The 20,846-nt window shown below is 41.7% G+C and overlaps 2 protein-coding genes across 2 annotated transcripts in view; one reads left to right on the top strand and one right to left on the bottom strand.

Moving 5' to 3' along the window:
* Positions 1–20,846, top strand: part of RNF32 (ring finger protein 32) — a 38,842-nt gene that overhangs the window by 4,789 nt on the left and 13,207 nt on the right. Inside the window, 4 exon segments of the mRNA XM_032643159.1 lie at positions 8,557–8,708; positions 11,591–11,623; positions 12,180–12,304; positions 12,449–12,557. Of these exon segments, the coding sequence (XP_032499050.1) occupies positions 8,557–8,708; positions 11,591–11,623; positions 12,180–12,304; positions 12,449–12,557 (419 nt within the window).
* The window catches only part of LMBR1 (limb development membrane protein 1), a 179,566-nt gene continuing 169,716 nt past the window's right edge, over positions 10,997–20,846 (bottom strand). Inside the window, exons 16-17 of the transcript XR_004351439.1 lie at positions 13,490–13,735; positions 10,997–11,103 (exon numbers count right to left, since the gene is read on the bottom strand). The gene's annotated coding sequence lies outside the window, so the exon portion shown is untranslated. The remainder of the gene's footprint in view (positions 11,104–13,489; positions 13,736–20,846) is intronic.

Raw genomic sequence — 20,846 nt, 5'->3', positions numbered from 1 at the left:
AGTTAGGAAAAGAAAAGGTTTTGATTTTTATTTTTAGCAAGGGAGGCTAGGAAGCAAGGTCCAGCTGTGTGCCCAGGAGGAGGGGAACAGGCTGGTGAACATCAGCTAGCTTCTGCCATAGATTCAAAGGATAAAAAGGGTTTATACCTGTGAAGAACAGAGGAAGAATGTTCTCGATGGAGGAGAAGACAGAGGCAGGGCTCTGAGGCAAGAGACCTGGGGCATTTGAGGAGCTGAAATAAGAACAGAGTGGCAGAGCCTGGTGAGCCAGGGTGGAAGAGACCGGGAGAGCAGGGAAGAAACGCGAGGGGTTGGATGAGGAGAGGGGCTTGGGGTTTTTAAATTTTTGTTGTGGTAAAATATACATTACATCTGCCCACTCTCACCACTATTATTCAACATAGTTTTGGAAGTCTTAGACACAGCAATCGGAGAAGAAAAATAAAATGAATCCAAATCGGAAAAGAAGAAGTAAAGCTGTCACTGTTTGCAGATGACATGATACTATACATAGAGAATCCTAAAGATGCTACCAGAAAACAACTAGAGCTAATCAATGAATTTGGGAAAGCAGTAGGATACAAAATTAATGCACAGAAATCCCTTGCATTCATATACACTAAGGATGAAACATCTGAGAGTGAAATTATGGAAACTCTACCATTTACCATTGCAATAAAAATAATAAAATACCTAGGAATAAACCTACCTAAGGAGACCAAAGACCTGTATGCAGAAAATTATAAGACATTGATGGAAGACATTAAAGATGATACAAATAGTTGGAGAGATATACCATGTTCTTGGACTGGAAGAATCAACATTGTGAAAATGACTATACTACCCAAAGCAATCTACAGATTCAATGCAATCCCTATCAAATTACCAATGGCATTTTTCACAGACAAGAACAAAAAATTTCACAATTTGTATGGAAACACAAAAGACCCTGAATAGCCAAAGCAATCTTGAGAAAGAAAAATGGAGCTGGAGGAATCAGGCTCCTGGACTTCAGACTATACTACGAAGCTACAGTCATCAAGACAGTATGGTACTGGCACAAAAACAGAAATATATATCAATGGAACAGGATAGAAAGTCCAGAGATAAACCCATGCACATATGGTCACCTTATCTTTGATAAAAGAGGCAAGAATATACAGTGGAGAAAAGACAGCCTCTTCAATAAGTGGTGCTGGGAAAACTGGACAGCTACATGTAAAAGAATGAAACTAGAACACTCCCTAACACCATACACAAAAATAAACTCAAAATGGATTAAAGACCTAAATGTAAGGCCAGAAACTATCAAACTCTTAGAGGAAAACATAGGCAGAACACTCTATGACATAAATCACAGCAAGATTCTTTTCAACCCACCTCCTAGAGAAATGGAAATAAAAACAAAAATAAACAAATGGGACCTAATGAAACTTAAAAGCTTTTGCACAGCAAAGGAAACCATAAACAAGATGAAAAGACATCCCTCAGAATGGGAGAAAATATTTGCAAATGAAGCAACTGACAAAGGATTAATCTCCAAAATTTATAAGCAGCTCATGCAGCTCAATCACAAAAAAACAAACAACCCAATCCAAAAAGGGGCAGACCTATATATAGACATTTCTCCAAAGAAGATATACAGACTGCCAACAAACACATGAAAGAATGCTCAACATCATTAATCATTAGAGAAATGCAAATCAAAACTACAATAAGGTATCACCTCACACCGGTCAGAAAGGCCATTGTCAAAAAATCTACAAACAATAAATGCTGGAGAGGGTGTGGAGAAAAGGGAACACTCTTGCACTGTTGGTGGGAATGTAAATTGATACAGCCACTATGGAGAACAGTATGGAGGTTCCTTTAAAAAGTACAAATAGAACTACCATACGACCCAGCAATCCCACTACTGGGCATATACCCTGAGAAAACCATAATTCAAAAAGAGTCATGTACCAAAATGTTCATTGCAGCTCTATTTACAACAGCCAGGAGATGGAAACAACCTAAGTGTCCATCATCGGGTGAATGGATAAAGAAGATGTGGCACATATGTACAATGGAATATTACTCAGCCATAAAAAGAAACGAAATTGAGCTATTTGTAATGAGGTGGATGGACCTAGAGTCTGTCATACAGAGTGAAGTAAGTCAGAAAGAGACAGACAAATTCCATATGCTAACACATATATATGGAATTTAAGAGAAAAAAATGTCATGAATAACCTAGGGGTTAGACAGCAATAAAGACACAGACCTACAGGAGAATGGACTTGAGGATATGGGGAGGGGGAAGGGTAAGCTGTGACAAAGCGAGAGAGTGGCATGGACATATATACACTACCAAACGTAAGGTAGATAGCTAGTGGGAAGCAGCCGCATAGCACAGGGAGACCAGCTCGGTGCTTTGTGACCACCTAGAGGGGTGGGATAGGGATGGTGGGAGGGAGGGAGGGAGGTGCAAGAGGGAGGAGATATGGGGATATATGTATGTGTATAACTGATTCACTTTGTTATAAAGCAGAAACTAACACACCATTGTAAAGCAATTATACTCCAATAAAGATGTTAAAAAAAGAGAGAAAAAAATATACATAACATCAAATTTACCATTTCAACTATTTTTTTTTTTTTTTTCAGCACACAGTTGAGTAGCATTAAGCGCATTCCCACTGCTGAGCGACCATCGCCGCTGTCCGTCTCCAGGACGTTTTCGTCTTCCCAAACTCTGTCCCCGCCCCCAGCCTTGGGCAACCGCGAATTCACTTTGTGTCTCTACGAATCTGACTACTTCAGGAGCCGCGTATAAGAGCAGTCATTCGATACTTGTGCTTTTGTGCTTATTGCTTTTAGCATAACATCTCCAAGGTCCGTTCATGTCGTAGCACTACCAGAATTTCATTCTTGTTTAGGATGGAATACCATTCCATTGCCTGCATATAGCACATTCGGTTTATCCATTCCATCAATGGACACTTGTTTCTCCCTTTCGGTTACTGTGAATAATGCTGCTGTGAACATTGGTGTAGAAATACCTGCTTGAGTCCCTGCTTTCAGTTCTTTGGCGAATACACCAAGAGGAGGAGTTGCTGGATCATATGGTAATTCTACATTTAATTTTTTGATGAAGCACCATGAAGTTTTCAGTGATGCTGGGTATGGAAAGTAAGTCTGGCTGGGACCTTGCGTCCGAAGGCAGGTGATGGATGGCAGAGGAGCTGAAGGCCTGTGGGCAGGAGCTGAACCACGAAGAGGGAGCCTGAGGTTGCTGCAGTGCCCAGTGGACACTTTATCATTCTCCCCAGAACTGCTAACAGTGCTAGTTCTGTCCTAGACACGGCATCTCACAAGAGAGGCACAGGCTTGGAGAATGTGACAGTGATCTAGTGACTGTCTTCCATGTGCAGGTACAGTTTACAGAAATGATCAAGCAGCCTCGGAACAGTCACCTGAGCAGGGTAGATGTAAATTAGACATCAGGAAGAGAACCCCAATTTGGAGTAAATGAGTCATTCTTTCAGGAGCTCTTATTTTTAAAATCTAATTATTATGCATATTAGTTACTAATGAGGTTGGACCACATGGTCTTTTTTTTTTAACGTCTTTATTGGAGTATAACTGCTTTACAATGGTGTCTTAGTTTCTGCTTTATAAAAAAGTGAATCAGCTATACATATATCCCCATATATCCTCCCTCTTGCATGGTCACAAAGCACTGAGCTGGTCTCCCTGTGCTATGCAGCTGCTTCCCACTAGCTATCTACTTTACATTTGGTAGTGTATATATGTCCATGCCACTCTCTCACTTCGTCCCAGCTTACCTTTCCCCCTCCCCACGTCCTCAAGTCCATTCTCTACGTCTGCATCTTTATTGCTGTCCTGCCCCTAGGTTCTTCAGAACCTTTTTTTTTTTTTTTTCAGATTCCATATATATGTGTTAGCATACGCTATTTGTTTTTCTCTTTCTGACTTACTTCACTCTGTATGACAGACTCTCTAGGTCCATCCACCTCACTACAAATAACTCAGTTTCATTTCTTTTTATGGCTGAGTAATATTCCATTGTATATATGTGCCACATCTTCTTTATCCATTCATCTGTCATGGACACTTAGGTTGCTTCCATGTCCTGGCTATTGTAAACAGAGCTGCAATGAAGATTGTGGTACATGACTCTTTTTGAATTATGGTTTTCTCAGGGTATATGCCCAGTAGTGGGATTGCTGGGTCGTATGGTAGTTCTATTTTTAGTTTTTTAAGGAACCTCCATACTGTTCTCCATAGTGGCTGTATCAATTTACATTCCCACCAACAGGGCAAGAGGGTTCCCTTTTCTCCACACCCTCTCCAGCATTTATTGTTTCTAGATTTTTTGACGATGGCCATTCTGACCGGTGTGAGGTGATGCCTCATTGTAGGTTTGATTTGCATTTCTCTAATGATTAGTGATGTTGAGCATTCTTTCATGTGTTTGTTGGCAGTCTGTATATCTTCTTTAGAGAAATGTCTATTCAGGTCTTCTGCCCATTTCTGGATTGCGCCGTTTGTTTTTTTGATATTGAGCTGCATGAGCTGCTTATAAATTTTGGAGATTAATCCTTTGTCAGTTGCTTCATTTGCAAATATTTTCTCCCATTCTGAGGGTTGTCTTTTCATCTTGTTTATGGTTTCCTTTGCTGTGCAAAAGCTTTTAAATTTCGTTAGGTCCCATTTGTTCATTTTTTGCTTTTATTTCCCTTACTCTAGGAGGTGGGTCAAAAAGGATCTTGCTGTGATTTATGTCACAGAGTGCTCTGCCTATGTTTTCCTCTAAGAGTTTGATAGTGCCTGCCCTTACATATAGCTCTTTAATCCATTTTGAGTTTATTTTTGTGTATGGTGTTAGGGAGTGTTCTAATTTCTTTTTCTTTTTTTTTTTTTTTGCGGTACGCAGGCCTCTCACTGTGGTGGCCTCTCCTGTTGCGGAGCACAGGCTCGGAACACGCAGGCTCAGCAGCCATGGCTCACGGGCCCACCCGCTCCACGGCATGTGAGATCTTCCCGGACCAGGGCACGAACCCATGTCCCCTGCACCGGCAGGCGGACTCTCAACCACTGCGCCATCATTCTTTTACATGTAGTTGTCCAGTCTTCCCAGCACCACTTATTGAAGAGGCTGTCTTTTTTCCATTGTATATTCTTGTGTCCTTTATCAAAGATAAGGTGACCATATGTGTGTGGGTTTATCTCTGGGCTTTCTATCCTGTCCCATTGATCTATATTTCTGTTTTTTGTGCCACTACCATACTGTCTTGATGACTGTAGCTTTGTAGTATAGTCTGAAGTCCAGGAGCTTGATCCCTCCAGCTCTGTTTTTCTTTCTCAAGATTGCTTTGGCTATGGGTCTTTTGTGTTTCCATACAAATCATGAAATGTTTTGTTCTAGTTCTGTGAAAAATGCCATTGGTAATTTGATAGGGATTGCATTGAATCTGTAGACTGCTTTGGGTAGTAGCAATCTGCTTTTATCATCTTTAATTTATTTTATCAGTGTCTAATAGTTTTCTGTATACAGGTCTTTTGTCTCCTTAGGTAGGTTTATTCCTAGGTATTTTATTGTTTTGTTGCATGGGAAATGGGAGTGTTTCCTTAATTTCTCTTTCAGATTTTTCATTATTAGTGTAGAGGAATGCAAGAGATTTCTGTGCATTAATTTTGTATCCTGCTACTTTACCAAATTCATTGATTAGCTCTAGTATTTTTCTGGTAGCATCTTTAGGATTCTCTATGTATAGTGTCATGTCATCTGCAAATACTGACAGCTTTACTTCTTCTTTTCTGATATAGATTCCTTTTAGTTCTTTTTTCTTTTCTGATTCCTGTGGCTAAAACTTACAAAATTATGTCAAATAATAGTGGTGAGAGTGGACAGCCTTGTCTTGTTCCTGATCTTAGAGGAAATGGTTTCAGTTTTTCACCATTGAGAATGATGTATCATGTATCATTTAAAGCTTGCGTTTCCTTATTTATTTTCATTTTGCATGATCTGTCCTTTGGTGAAAGTGGGGTGTTAAAGTCCCCTACTGTGGCTGTGTTACTGCCGATTTTCCCTTTTATAGCTGTTACCATTTGCCTTATGTATTGAGGTGCTTCCATGTTGGGTACATAAATATTTACAATTGTTATATCTTCTTCTTGGATTCCCTTGATCATTATGTAGTGTCCTTCTTTGTCTCTTGTAATGGTCTTTATTTTAAAGGCTATTTTGTCTGATATGAGAATTGCTACCCCAGCATTCTTTTGATTTCCATTTGCATGGAATATCTTTTTCCATCCCCTCATTTTCAGTCTGTATGTGTCCCTAGGTCTAAAGTAGGTCTCTTGTAGACAGCATATATACGGGTCTTGTTTTTGTATGCATTCAGCCAGTCTATGTCTTTTGGTTGGAGCATTTAATCCATTTACATTTAAGGTAGTTATTGATATGTATGTTCCTATTACCATTTTCTTAATTGTTTTGGGTTTGTTATTGTAGATCTCTTCCTTCTCTTGTGTTTCCTGCCTAGAAAAGTTCCTTTTGCATTTGTTGTAAAGCTGGTTTGGTGGTGCTGAATTCCCTTAGCTTTTGCTTGTCTGTAAAGGTTTTGATTTCTCTGTGGAATCTGAATGAGATCCTTGCTGGGTAGAGTAATCTTGGTTGCAGGTTTTTCTCCTTCATCACTTTAAATATGTCCTGCCAGTCCCTTCTGGCTTGCAGAGTTTCTGCTGAAAGATCAGCTGTTAACCTTATGGGAGTTCCCTTGTATGTTATTTGTTGTTTTTCCCTTGCTGCTTTTAATATTTTTTCTTTGTATTTAATTTTTGATGGTTTTATTAATATGTGTCTTGGCATGTTTCTCCTTGGATTTATTGTGTACGGGACTCTCTGTGCTTCCTGGACTTGATTAACTATTTTCTTTCCCATATTAGGGAAGTTTTCAACTATAATCTCTTCAAATATTTTCTCAGTCCCTTTCTTTTTCTCTTCTTTCTCTGGGACCCCCATAATTCGAATGTTGGTGCATTTAATGTTGTCCCAGAGGTCTCTAAGATTGTCCTCAATTCTTTTCATTCTTTTTTCTTTATTCTGCTCTGCAGTAGTTATTTCCACTATTTTATCTTCCCCATCACTTGTCTGTGTTCCTGCCTCAGTTATTCTGCTATTGATTCTTTCTAGAGAATTTTTAATTTCATTTATTATGGTGTTCATCATTGTTTGTTTGCTGTTTAGTTCTTCTAGGTCCTTGTTAAATGTTTCTTGCATTTTGTCTATTCTATTTCCAAGATTTTGGATCATCTTTACTATCACTATTCTGAATTCTTTTTCAGGTAGACTGCCTATTTCCTCTTCATTTGTTTGGTCTGGTGGGTTTTTACCTTGCCCCTTCATCTGCTGTGTGTTTCTTTGTCTTCTCATTTTGCTTAACTTACTGTGTTTGGGGTCTCCTTTTCACAGGCTGCAGTTTTGTAGTTCCTATTGTTTTTGGTGTCTGCCTCCAGTGGCTAAGGTTGGTTCAGTGGCTTGTGGAGGCTTCCTGATGGAGGGGACTGGTGCCTGTGTTCTGGTGGATGAGGCTGGATCTTGTCTTTCTGGTGGGCAGGACTGTGTCTGGTGGTGTGTTTTGGGGTGTCTGTGAACTTCTTATGATTTTAGGCAGCTTCTCTGCTAGTGGGTGGGGTTGTGTTCCTGTCTTGCTAGTTGTTTGACGTAGGGTGTCCAGCACTGTAGCTTGCTGGTCATTGAGTGGAGATAGGTCTTAGCGTTGAGATGGAGATCTCTGGGAGGTTTTCACCATTTGATATTACGTGAAGCTGGGAGGTCTCTGGTGGACCAATGTCCTGAACTCAGCTCTCCCACCTCAGAGGCTGAGGCCTGACACCTGGCCAGATCACCAAGACCCTGTCAGCCACATGGCTCAGAAGAAAAGGGAGAAAAAAAAAAAGTTATCAAAATAAAAAAATTACAAAGTAATTTAAAAAAGAAAAAAAGAAAGAAGAGAGCAGCCAAACCGAAAAACAAATCCACCAATGATAACAAGCACTATAAACTATACTAAAGGGCTTCCCTGGTGGTGCAGTGGTTGAGAGTCCGCCTGCCGATGTAGGGGACACGGGTTCGTGCCCCGGTCCAGGAGGATCCCACATGCCGCAGAGCGGCTGGGCCCGTGAGCCATGGCTGCTGGGCCTGTGCGTCCGGAGCCTGTGCTCCGCAACGGGAGGGGCCACAACAGTGAGAGGCCCGCGTACCGCAAAAAAAAAAGTGATATCAGTCCGGCCTACCTTATAGAATCATGAAAATGAAATAGATATGGGGAATTCTTTGTAAATAAAAGCCTAAAGCATAAATGTAAGATAGTATTCTCCTTGACTTCTGTGAACCCGTAAAAAAGCAGCATTCTAAATATGGTGGGATAAAGTATGCAATGGAAATGTTTTGCTTTAATATTTGCAAAATAATGTCATTAAAATTATGCATGAGTTACCATATTCTAAAACAGATTTAACTCGTATTTCATATTGTTTTAACTTCAGCACAGAAGTCGGGCCTCTTTGAGCCTCCCCCATTGCCACTGTCATCAGATGAATGGGAAAAAGCGAAGCAAAGATCCATCCTGCAAGGGGAGTCCATGCAGCCGTGCCCAATATGCAAAGAAGAATTCGAACTTCGCCCGCAGATGTTTAGCGTGAGCTTAGATAAGCAGGCCCGTGGGGCATTCTCTAGTGACTGGACTCTGAACTGGGGCTAAGGGAGTCCATGCTTCATTTTCCAGTCTCTTCCTCCTATGTGACCCTCAAAGACTTACATTTTGTTTCCATTAATTAAAGTATGTGTGTGAGAAAGAGCTAAACACCCTCATTAAACAGACTTATTTACTGAATACTGTTAGTTCTCAAGTACAGAGTTTGTACAAAAGGAATGTTCCCATTCCACTGGCTGTGAGCAGCTGGGGGTGAGTGGGGACGCTGCCGGCAAGGCACCGAGGGCAGAAGGGTGGGGAACTTTTAAGTTGTTTTGTGACTTGAAACCATGAAAGAAAAACCAAGCCTGAATATCTCCAAAGAACCTGTGGAAGGATCTTTAAGTAAAATCTTTTAACAATCTTTATTCATGAAAGTTTACCATAGTAAGATTGATGATAATATGCAGAATATACAATCAATCTATGTCATAGGGGTTTTTTCTATACATACTTTGTCTGCCTAATTAAATTTTAATCTCCTGAAGGTTTGGGACTCTGCTATTCTTAGATTTATTTTTTTGAGCTAATGGCCGCCGTGTAGTGGTTTCTCGCATGCATATAGCATTATGCTTCCTACACAGAGGCACTGGGAACTTTGCTTTAAAAAATACAGCAAATACAGTTAAAGGCAGGCTTAAAATTCACAGCCTAGGAACCCCAGCTTTACTTACTACACTGGCACGTAAACCCTCAAACTTAATTTGCTTTAGTAAGTTTCACTGTTAATGAGTTAGTTCACAGTCATACAATTTTGTTCTTTACTAATTTGAACTCACACGTTATTTTAAACATACTTATTATGTTCTAGTTCTCTATCAGAACCTAATCTTACGTATATGAAAGTTGGATATTTCAGAAAGATATTAGCCCTTAAAGCACAGAAATACCTCTAGGATGATTTAGCATTTTAGTAGCAAAAGAGCTAATAAAGCCACAAGGAATCTTTCTGGCCCCAGCAACCTCTTTCTTAATTATGCTATAAATATCTAGCCTGACTGTGGTATGAAGCATGAAAGTTTGAAGTTGAATATCTTAAGGGGGAATCAGGATGCAACATGCCCTCCATTTCTTCCATGTTGTTTTTTATAAATTTCTCACTGTAGCATTTTTGGTTATAGACACGTGTTCACTTTGCATTTTTATTTATTGTTCTCATGTTTAGCTTTTTCCTCAGTCATAAACAATAGTCGGCATTTTCCCGACATTTAATGATTTGAGAAGGCTTCGGTTAATCTCATGTGTCTCTGAGGTAGGCATTATACCCCTTTAACAGATGAGGACATAAACAATTCACGTGATCCACAGTAGGCCAGCTCAGGAAGTGTGCTTGGGACAGCTAGAATCTAATCTGAACTTCTGGGACATTTTTAGTGTATTCACCAAGGCTGAATCGTTTATTTTTGTTATCTCAGAGAGTGTTTGCCAATAACAAATATTTATGGACATTTAAAAGTATATATATATATATATATATATATATATATATATATATATATTTTTGTTTGTTTGTTTGTTTTTTGCGGTACACGGGCCTCTCACTGCTGTGGCCTCTCCCGTTGCGGAGCACAGGCTCCGGACGCGCAGGCTCGGCGGCCATGGCTCACGGGCCCAGCCGCTCCGCGGCACGTGGGATCCTCCCGGACCGGGGCACGAACCCGTGTCCCCTGCATCGGCAGGCGTACTCTCAACCACTGCGCCACCAGGGAAGCCCTAAAAGTATATTTTAAATATACAGAGTAAAATATTATTCAACATAGATCATCAAATGTCTGTTGATAGATGAAACACTCTGAAAGATGATTCTACTGACAATGAGCAATTGACTGCACGAAAGGCTGCTGTTAGATTCAAGGCTGGTAATTAAAAAGGACCCTCATTACTGAGTTTTTCCAATTTAGGGTTATTGGTGGCACGCAGTAAGTTTCAAGGAAAGGTTTTAAAACTTTCTCAGTTCTGTTTGTTCTGATATTTCTTCCATTCTTCCCATTAAAGAAGAAAAGTGTAGACCAAACGAAGGCACGGTCGGGGCAGGGGGGTCACTTTGAAACTGGAAAGTTTCACCAGGATCACGTGGCCCTGGGAAGGTGGAAGCCTGCACTGCTGGTGAAACGCCTCTGCCGCCTGTCTCCGTCCCACACATTTGGAGAGAGGCCGCGGGCGCCTGAGTCGCTTCGTGCTGGCTGTCCTGGTCTCACCCCTCCCTGGCCTTTCCTTCCAGAAGAGCCAGCTACCTTTTTCTTCGTTCAGTCCAAGCTCCTCTGTCACAGCCCAGAATGTCATCACTTGGTGGAGAATTTGGGTCACAGGAAGGTGGAATTTTCTGGAGACCACACTTTCCCTGAATTTAAAAAAGAAAAAGTGATTCATATGTCTCTAGGGTGTATTGCTAATTAAATTCAAGAGTGCAGTTGAGTTGAACAAAGCCCTAAGGAAAGATATTTGTTTTCCCTTCTCTGCTCCCCGCCCCCCAGCCTGGGTCCTCACCAGCGTGCACTCTCTCTTTGGATCTGCCCAGAAATACTTCTCTTTTGTAATTGTTTCCGTTTTAAATATACACTCATTCTACAGCAAACTTCACGTGTTCGTTTGATGTTTCAGATTGTTAAGTTAGTTTTTCTTGTTGAGATTATATACCTGTGCTATGCTAAACTTAAACGCTAAATATTGTAAATATCAGTTGTTAATCTGCTTTGTAAATTTGTCAAAGAAACAACACAGCCTACTTTTTAAATAGTCAGAATTTTTCTTTTAATTAATGCATTTATGCTGCTTCTCTTTTTAAACTAATTTAAACTTCAAACATCTCTTTGTCTTCTCGTGAACAGGTGCTGCTTTCATGTTCCCATGTGTTCCACAGGGTGAGTAACCCGCGTCTGTCCCATCCTGAAGTGCTCGCAGCATCCTTGTAGCCCAGAGGGGTGGAGCCTCGTCTCTCTCACGTAAAGGCTCCTCAAAGGAACCATTAATTTTATCCATAATCACCATTTATGCTTAGAAATATGACTTTAGGCTAGAGTACAATTCATCCTGTTTTGAAAATGGTGAATTTTCTGTGGCAAAAGAGCCACAGATGTTTGTATGAGAGAGTGTGGCTGGTAAGGTACGTCACAGTGGGTGACAGCTCTCGTCCTCGGAGTTCACTGCACAGTCGCCCGTATGCAGGGACCATCCGCCTTCACGTGAGGTGTTCCCAGAAGTTTTTGATGTATCTGCATGTATATTCTTATAAAATACCATTTTTGGAGCAAGTTTCAGGAGCAAGGTGTTAACATCTGGTGAAACTTCTTCCCTTCATAATCTGAATTGGACTGTCTCATAATTATGAGAGAAAAGAACACTATAATTACATTAGAAGTAAAAATGTTGTTTATAAGTAATTACTCGTAAAATTTTAAGCGAAATGTTTTTCTTCAGGCATGCCTTCAGGCTTTTGAAAAGTTTGGAAATAAAAAAACCTGTCCTCTCTGTAGAAAGAGCCATTATCAAACCAGAGTGATTCACGACGGGGCCCGACTCTTCAGAATAAAGTGTGCGACCAGGTGAGGGGTCCCCGAGCCGCAGGAACGTGTCTGCCCATCTGAGAGGGTGCTCGGAGGCCTTTGGAAGCTGCTGGGGGGTCTTCCCTGTGGCCTGGCCGCGTCCCGGGGCTCGCACGGCGGGGCTGATGGGGTTCTGTGCTCCAGGATCCAGGCCTTCTGGAGGGGACGCGTGGTCAGGAAGTGGTACCGGGAGCTGAGGAGGACGGTGCCGCCCACGGACGCCAAGTTGAGGAGAAAGTTCTTTGAAGCAAAGGTGGGTGTGGCCCTCGACGCTCCGGGCCGGGTCCCTGCCAGTGACTCATGGGTCATGGAGGCCAGCGAGGCCGTGAAACCCTGAGCCTTACTTCAGTTTGGGGCTTTTTACAAATGGTTGAGATGCGGGCACCTTAAACTGGCTTTCTCACCCAGTCGGTCCATACTTTCAGATTTCCTCTTCTAGTCAAATCATAAATTCATAAAATTGGAATAAGGTTAAATTCAAAGCAACTTCTGTTTGGCCATTTTATGACAGTTGTTTAAATAAACATCCCCTGAGAAATGGAAGGGAACTTAAAAAAAGAAACAAAGGCCCGCAGTGCTACCATTTTATTGAGGACCTCCTGGGGTCACCAAATGCGAGCGTTTTAGAAATAAATAACTTCAGTTTCCACCCTTTCTTTTAACCATTCTTATCTGTACTTTTCGGCTTTTTTGACAACTTTCTGTTATGTGCCTCATACAAAATGGCCGGGCCCAAAGGAAGGAGCGCCTACCCGGGCCGCAGTCCCCGGTCTTCCCTCCCCAGCTCAGCGGCTTCAGGCCAACAGCTGCAGCTGTGGCCTCAGAGTCCGCGCCTGTGATGTGAAGGCAGTAACCCCTCCCTGCAGAGCTGCTCCAGCCCTGACCCATAGCACACAGTAGGCACCGGAAAATTTGTATTTATTACAAATGTTAACATATTGTTCAAGTTAGTCTTTAAGCTGTTTTAGATTGTGCTATAGTCCACGTTTCTTTAGGATAGCACTGTATGAGAGTATGCTATTCTGACGATGTGACCCTCAAATCACTAAGATAAAACTCACAGTCACACTTCCCTGTTACACTTATTTGTGGAAGCATCACTCACACATTTATTTCGATCTTTTCAAAACGTACCTATTTTGGGGGCTGCACTCCCACGTGGAACAATGAGTGATAGAAAATTACCCTTCACTGTGTGCGGGATCCCCTTTCTTCCGCTGTATGACTTCCACGGGCGTGTGAAGCGTAAGGACCTTGGCCCCGTGCAGCTGCCATCAACACATCAACCCCGTGCTGTCGTCGGACCCCCGGCCTGACCTCAGGCCGCCAGGCTGCTGTCTGTGCGTCTCCTTCTCTGGCGTCTTGCAACTTCGCCCACCTTCTGTGTGCCGGGGTGGGAAGTGTGAGGGGCTTCTTCACAGTGTCCCAGGACTGCGCGGGAATCGTAAGAGTAAGAGGATTTAGGCTCGACTCTAAAGCAGTGCGATAATAGATTTTTTTTTCTAATACCCTTCCTGATCGCTTAGGTAACTGTTCCAAGCAAGGTGGCTATCAGTATGTGCGAAAGAAAATCAGAATCATGGCTTATGTGATGTCTGTGCCTCGGACTTATCAAGAAAATATACTTGATTTGCCCTCAGGAATAGGAGACCATTAAAGGCAGTATGTGAGCAAATGGCCTTAAAATACTGTGGATCTCGATGACGGAGGTTGAACAGTGGCTTCTGTGGCGCCGGCCGGCTGGAGAGGCCCACGATGCTGTCCCCTGTCCTGGCTCTAGGAGGCGCCCCTCTGGCAGGGTGGGCAGGTCCTGCAGCCGCTCTGGCCTTTGGAGAAGTCGGGGGCAGAAGCAGGGGGGTGAGAGGCTGTGATCAAGAATCTGGGATTCTACCTTGTTTTCTCCTAGTCATTCACACCCCTTCCAGCAGGATAGGGTGCGGTTGACATCTGGGACAGGGTATGGGGTCCTGTTCTGTTGCACTTCTGTTTAGGAAATGACTCTTGCAATTTGATGATTTTTCCTACCTTTTCCAACTTGATGGAACTCACACGCTGAGCTATAGGCATGATCTAGGAAGCGTTAATCCACGACTTTAAAATGCCAGTGTGCTTTAATGGAATTTGAAAGATGATTGAACTAGGTCACTGAATTTCATTTTACCCAGGATTCTATAGATATATCCAGACTGTATAGATGCACACAAATGATAGTTTGAGAACTATGTCAGTAAATTACTATAAGCTATTGGGTGAACAACTGTCGAGGAACTGGATTTTCACACAATCTCAAAGAATCATCCCACACATCAGTGAGAATTTATGAAAAGAATGAGAAGTCTGTACACTGGAAAGGTCTGGTAGACATCTTCACAGCCCAGTGACTGCCACTAGCTGCACAGAGTGACCCACGGGTCCCTAATGTGCACGGGGAGCGCCGGGACCGAACACTGCCTTTGCACTTTCATACCAAAGCTGCTTCATCTGAACCCAGTCGTGAGGACACATGCAACCAGGCAAATCCAAAGTGAGGAATATTCTGCGAAACAGCTGACTTCAATTGTAAAGTGTTATAAAGAAAAGAAGAGGAATGTTCTAGAACAAAGATGTCTGAGAGATATAACATTTAAATGTAACGAGAGGTCTTTGGTTGAATCCTGGATCAAAACTAAACGTAAAGCCAGTGCTATAATTGGGATATGTGGGGATATGAACATAGACCATATATTATACAGTAGTCATGTGTCAGTTGTGTGTTCACTGCAGTGTCACTGTCAGGTACAGTGTCCTGGTTCTCAGGAGTCACATGCTGAAGGATTTGGGGTGAAGAATTGTGATGTCTGCATCTAACCCTTAAATAGATCACACACCCACATATACACATGTACATCCGAAGAGAGAATACAAATGCAGTGAAATGTTAACAATTAAAATGTAAAGATAGGGCTTCCCTGGTGGTGCAGTGGTTGAGAGTCTGCCTGCCGACGCAGGGGACACGGGTTCGTGCCCTGGTCCGGGAAGATCTCACATGCTGCGGAGTGGCTAGGGCCGTGAGCCACGGCCGTTGAGCCTGCGTGTCCGGAGCCTGTGCTCCGCAACGGGAGAGGCCACAACAGTGAGAGGCCCACATACCGCAAAAAAAAAAAAAAAAAAGTAAAGATAAACTCTATATGAAATGTAGAACTAGTGTACAGTTTCTAAATCCCAAGGAGTTGGGCTTGAGTCAGACATGAGAAGGAAGTGGGGGGGCGTTGGAGGGGAGGAGGAGAGGGTATAAACAAAAGTGGAATTCACTCCTTACACCAGAATATATTCCATACAGAACAAAGAGTTAAACATGAAAACTTAGAGTAATTTTAGAAGAAGGTATTATAAAGTAAATTCCTCATCTGGGAGTGAGAAGGACCTCTCTGGTAGGATCTGTAAAACAATAAACACACACACACAAACCATAACAGAACGGATTGGTAACTACATGAAACTTCAAAACATGTGTACAGGGAGAAACAATGAAAAGACCAATGACAAATCAGGAAAACATATTTGCAATTCAAAGGACTAGAAGCAAATTTCCTTAATATGTGACAAGCAGCTTACAGGACTACGGACACGTGATTACTCTATAAAAAGACGCTCAACCTTACTCATAATTAGAGAAAACTAAACTAAAGCAAGAATAAGAACCTATTTCACCTATTAGATTGGCAAGAATAGAAAATTTTGATGATAATTATCTAGAGCTGATAAGAAGGAGGGGGAAATAGTCTTATAAGCCATCGGTAGAACTAAGAATGTACCATCCTGCTGGCTGACAGTTGTTCCCTTTGATCCCTTCTCTAGAAATTTACCCCCCAGATATGCTCATAATGTTTTCTAAGATACATTCATGAGTATGTTAACTATAGCAATGATTATAAAAGAGGAAGAACGATAAACAACCCAAGAGCCTGCCACCAAGGAAGCATGCATACAATGATTTCTTCACAGCAATGATGAAGACCAAAGTGGATATATATGTGGTGATATAGAAAGATTTCCTACAGGGACTTCCCTTGTGGTCCAGTGGTTAGGGCTCCACGTTTCCACTGCAGGGGGCACGGGTTCTATCCCTGGTCAGGGAAATAAAATCCCGAATGCCACGCAGCACGGCCAAAAAATAAAAAAAAAAAAAAGATTCCGTACAAGTCAGGAAAAGGCAACAAGAAAGGATAATGAGTAGAAAACGTAAGATGATAGGATAACAGTTACAACGAACAACGATTGAGATAAATTTCTGTATTAACAGATTCTTGAATTACATTGAAAAAAATCTGCTAGTAGCTGCTTATGGGAGATTTGAACCAAATGAAACAAAAATGTTCTACACAAAGACATGCTCAAGAATAAATGAGGAATGCACAAACAAAAGAAATAAAATAGAAAATCACAATAAAATAAATGAATTTTAAAGTGTATTTGGGAATCTAGAATCTAACATACACTATTCTGGTGTTCATGACACTGCTATTCTGTGGTACATAGCTAAAGCTGTACTTAGAGGACAGTAGTGTCAAATACATTTATTATTGAACAAGAAAGATGAAAGAATAATGAACCAACCATTCAAATCTTTAAATGTAGGAAGTAGAAAGTATAAAAATAAAATAAGTAATTTATTAGGATAAAAGTAAAACTGGTAAATGAAGCCAATAGCTGGTACTTTGGAAAAGAGAAACTATAAGATAAACAGCTCATCAGAGTTTAAAAAACATTAACAGTGAGGTGGATGGACCTAGAATCTGTCATACAGAGTGAAGTAAGCCAGAAAGAGAGAAACCAATACCGTGTGCTAACACATATACATGGAATCTAAAAAAAAGAAAAAATGGTTCTGATGAACCTAGGGGCAGGACAGGAATAAAGACGCAGATGTAGAGAATGGACTTGAGGACACGGGGAGGCGGAAGGGTAAGCTGGGACGAAGTGAGCGAGTGGCACTGACATATATACACTACCAAATGTAAAACAGATAGCTAGTGGGAAGCAGCCACATAGCACAGGGAGATCAGCTCGGTGCTTTGTGACCACCTAGAGGGGTGGGATAGGGAGGGTGGGAGGGAGAGGCAAGAGAGAGGGGATATGGGGACATATGTATACGTATAGCTGATTCACTTTGTTATACAGCAGAAACTAACACAACATTGTAAAGCAATTACACTCCAATAAAGCTGTTAAAAAAGAAAAAAAAAGCTCTTCCAAAAAAAACAAAACAAAACAGGTACAACTATGAGGTAAAGTCTCACCAGGGTTAAAACAAATTAGATAAAGCAGAATGCAGATACACAGAGTGGGAAGCATAATCACATATGTGGAAATGATCTCTAAATTATAAAAGACTATTGTATACAGCTTTGTGCTGTTAAATCTGAAAATATAATTGAAATTACCTCCTATAAAAATAGCAAACATAGAAAGAAATATAAAATATAAAAATGACTGAGAAAGGGGCTTCCCTGGTGGCGCAGTGGTTACGAGTTCACCTGCCAATGCAGGGGACTCTGGTGGGTACGAGCCCTGGTCCGGGAAGATCCCCCATGCCTTGGAGCACCTAAGCCCGTGAGCCACAACTACTGAGCCTGCACTCTAGAGCCTGTGAGCCACAACTACTGAAGCTCACACACCTAGAGCTCATGCTTCACAACAAGAGAAGCCACCACAATGAGAAGTCCATGCACCGCAACGAAGAGCAGCCCCTGCTCGCTGCAACTAGAGAAAGCCCGCGCGCAGCAATGAAGACCTAACGCAGCCAAAAATAAAATAAATAAATTTTAAGAAAATGACGGAGAAAAATGATATTAAAGCATCTCAATCTTTACTGAAAATATATTAAATTTAACAGCCATTCCTAATAATGACAGCGAACTAGAACTAAATGAAATTTCCTTGTCTCAATAAAGACTATATATCAGAAACTAAAAACGCATTATTTTAGACAGTGAAACCCTAAAGATGCAAAATAGGTTACCCACAATCACACTTTGGCCATTCCTTGCCAATGCAATAATACAAGAAAACAAAAATACAATGTGTGTGCATTATATAATCCATATTTACTGTCTATACACATGGATTTTAAATCTATAAAATCATTTGAAAAATTATTAGAACTAAACCATTAGATGTTCAAATCCAAGATAAATATGCAATAATAATTGCATCCTGTATAGCAACAATAATCAGATATAAAATGCAATGGAAAAGGATCCCTTTCATAATAGTTAATACCTAAAAATAAACTTACAAGAAATATATAAATACTGATAAGGAAAAGTTTTTCTGAGGATGACATTGGCAATATGGCCAAATAAGCTGTCCCTCACTTGTATTCCCCCTAACCAGCAACATAGCTTGGCATTCATCCACGGACAAAACTGCCTTAGTGGGAGCCGTGGGATCCAGCTCCATAAGCCAAGGGACCCGGGAGGAGTCTCACCCACCCAAGCGTCGGGTCACAGGCTGTGGACCCTGAAGTGGCCCTTGAACCTGCTCCAAGCTGCCCCAGCCCCTCTCGCCTGCAGCCTGGGTGCCCCTGGAGATCACTGCCTTAGACAATCACCTACCAACAAGAAAGCCTTTGTGGAAGCCCATGTTTCCAAAGGCAAAGTTCCAGCATACTGTTGGAACAACAACAACAAAAAATACAAGTTTGGACACATTGGAGAGGGAAAGAAGAATAGCCTGACTTTACCCACGTCACCCTCTCCCCAAGGAAGCACAGCTCAGGGCCAAGTGATTTCTCCCACAGGGGAAAATGAGGGCATGTGAGTAAGTGCCTGGCTTCCCCAGCCATGTGGGACACTGCCAAAGAGGCTCACCTTTCCCTCACCCCATCCAGAGTACTGGATCATGAGCCACATGACTGGGGATGGAAAAGACTGGGGAAGCAGTAAACAGGACTCTCAGAGGACATTAAAGGGATATGGATCCTACCAACAGTGTTGAGGACTCCATCAAGAAGCCCACTCAGGAGCCATTGGGGATGCCTCTCCTGTAGATCCCTCTCCTGGCCCCAGCACTCCACATGCCTCGCCCACATCATGTGGCTGGCTCCCTGGGTGCACCCCTGATAGTGAGAGCCAGCTTTGGCAGATAGCTAGTGAGCATGTGCAGAAAGCCAGCCCAGGTCTGCAGGCAGGGAGGCACCACCGACTTGAGCTCCAGCCTCACCTTGGGAAAGCAAAGGAGGCTGTCAGCACCTAGCCTGATGTGTTGCAGGATTGAGAGAAGGCACACGTGCTTGGAATTCTGCCACAGAGGGAGCAAGGAGCGTGGAGCGGGCATATCCATAGACCGTCTGAGAAGCCTCAGTATCCCAGCAGGGCTGGTGGAAGGGATTTCTCTCCTGAAGTCAGTCAGTAACGACTGGGGGAGGTGACTGCTTCCTCAGATGCAAAGACAGCAACACAGGACTTCAAGGAACATGAAAATCAAGGAAATATGACAACACCAAAGGATCACACTAATCTTCCAATAACTGACCTCAAAGACATGGAGATCTGTGATTTACGTGATAAAGAATTCAAAATAAATGTTTTGAGGAAGCTCGTTGAGCTACAAGAAAATACAGAAAAACCATTCAACGAAATCAGGAAAACAATACAGGAACAAAATGAGAAGTTTAACAGAGGGACAGAAAAAATTAAAAAGAACCAAGCAAATTCTGGAGCTGAAGTATACAATGAATGAAATGAAAAATTCAGTAGAAAGCATCAACATTAGAATGGATCAACCAGAAGAATAAGCCTGTGAATTAGAAGACAAAACCTTTGAAATTATTCAGTAAGAGGAGAACAAAGAAAAAAGAAAGAAAAAGAGTGAAGAAAGCATATGTGATCTTTGGGATACAGCAGAAGAAACAATTTGTAAATTATTAGAGTCCCAGGAGAAGAGAGGGAGAAGGAGGCAGAAAGGATATAAAGAAATAATGGCTGAGAACTTCCCAGATGGGGGAGAGATTTAGATATCCAAGTGTATGAAGCTCATAGGTCACCAAACAAACTCAATTTAAAGAGATCTTCTCCAAGACACATTCCAATAAAACTCAAAAATCAAAGACAAAGAGAGAATCTTAAAAGCAGCAAGAGACAATAAGCTTGTAACTAACTCAACAAGAAAATGCCCATAGGCTAACAGTGGATTTCTCAGCAGAAACCTCATGGGCCAGAAGATGCCCAAGTGCTAAAAGGAAAACACTGCCAACCAAGAATACTCTATCTGGCAAAGACGTCCTTCAGAAATGAAGGAGAGATTAAAGACTTTCCCAGACAAACAAAAGCTGAGGGAGTTCGTCACTAGACCTGCCTCACGAGAAACGCTGAAAGTTTTTCAAGCTTAAAAGAAAGGATGCTAATTAGTAACATGAAAACATATGAATATATACATCATACTTGTAAAAGAAAGTACATAGTCAAATTCAGAATATTCTAATATTGTGGTGTATTAACCACTTAATTCTCTTATAAAGGTTAAAGGACAAAAGTATTAAAAATAACTATAGCTACAATAA

Source organism: Phocoena sinus, chromosome 9 (assembly GCF_008692025.1).
Source record: "Phocoena sinus isolate mPhoSin1 chromosome 9, mPhoSin1.pri, whole genome shotgun sequence".
In the NCBI taxonomy this organism is placed as follows: Eukaryota; Metazoa; Chordata; class Mammalia; order Artiodactyla; family Phocoenidae; genus Phocoena; species Phocoena sinus.
The sequence above is the reverse complement of the archived record's forward strand: the minus strand, read 5'-3'. Positions and strand labels throughout refer to the sequence as shown.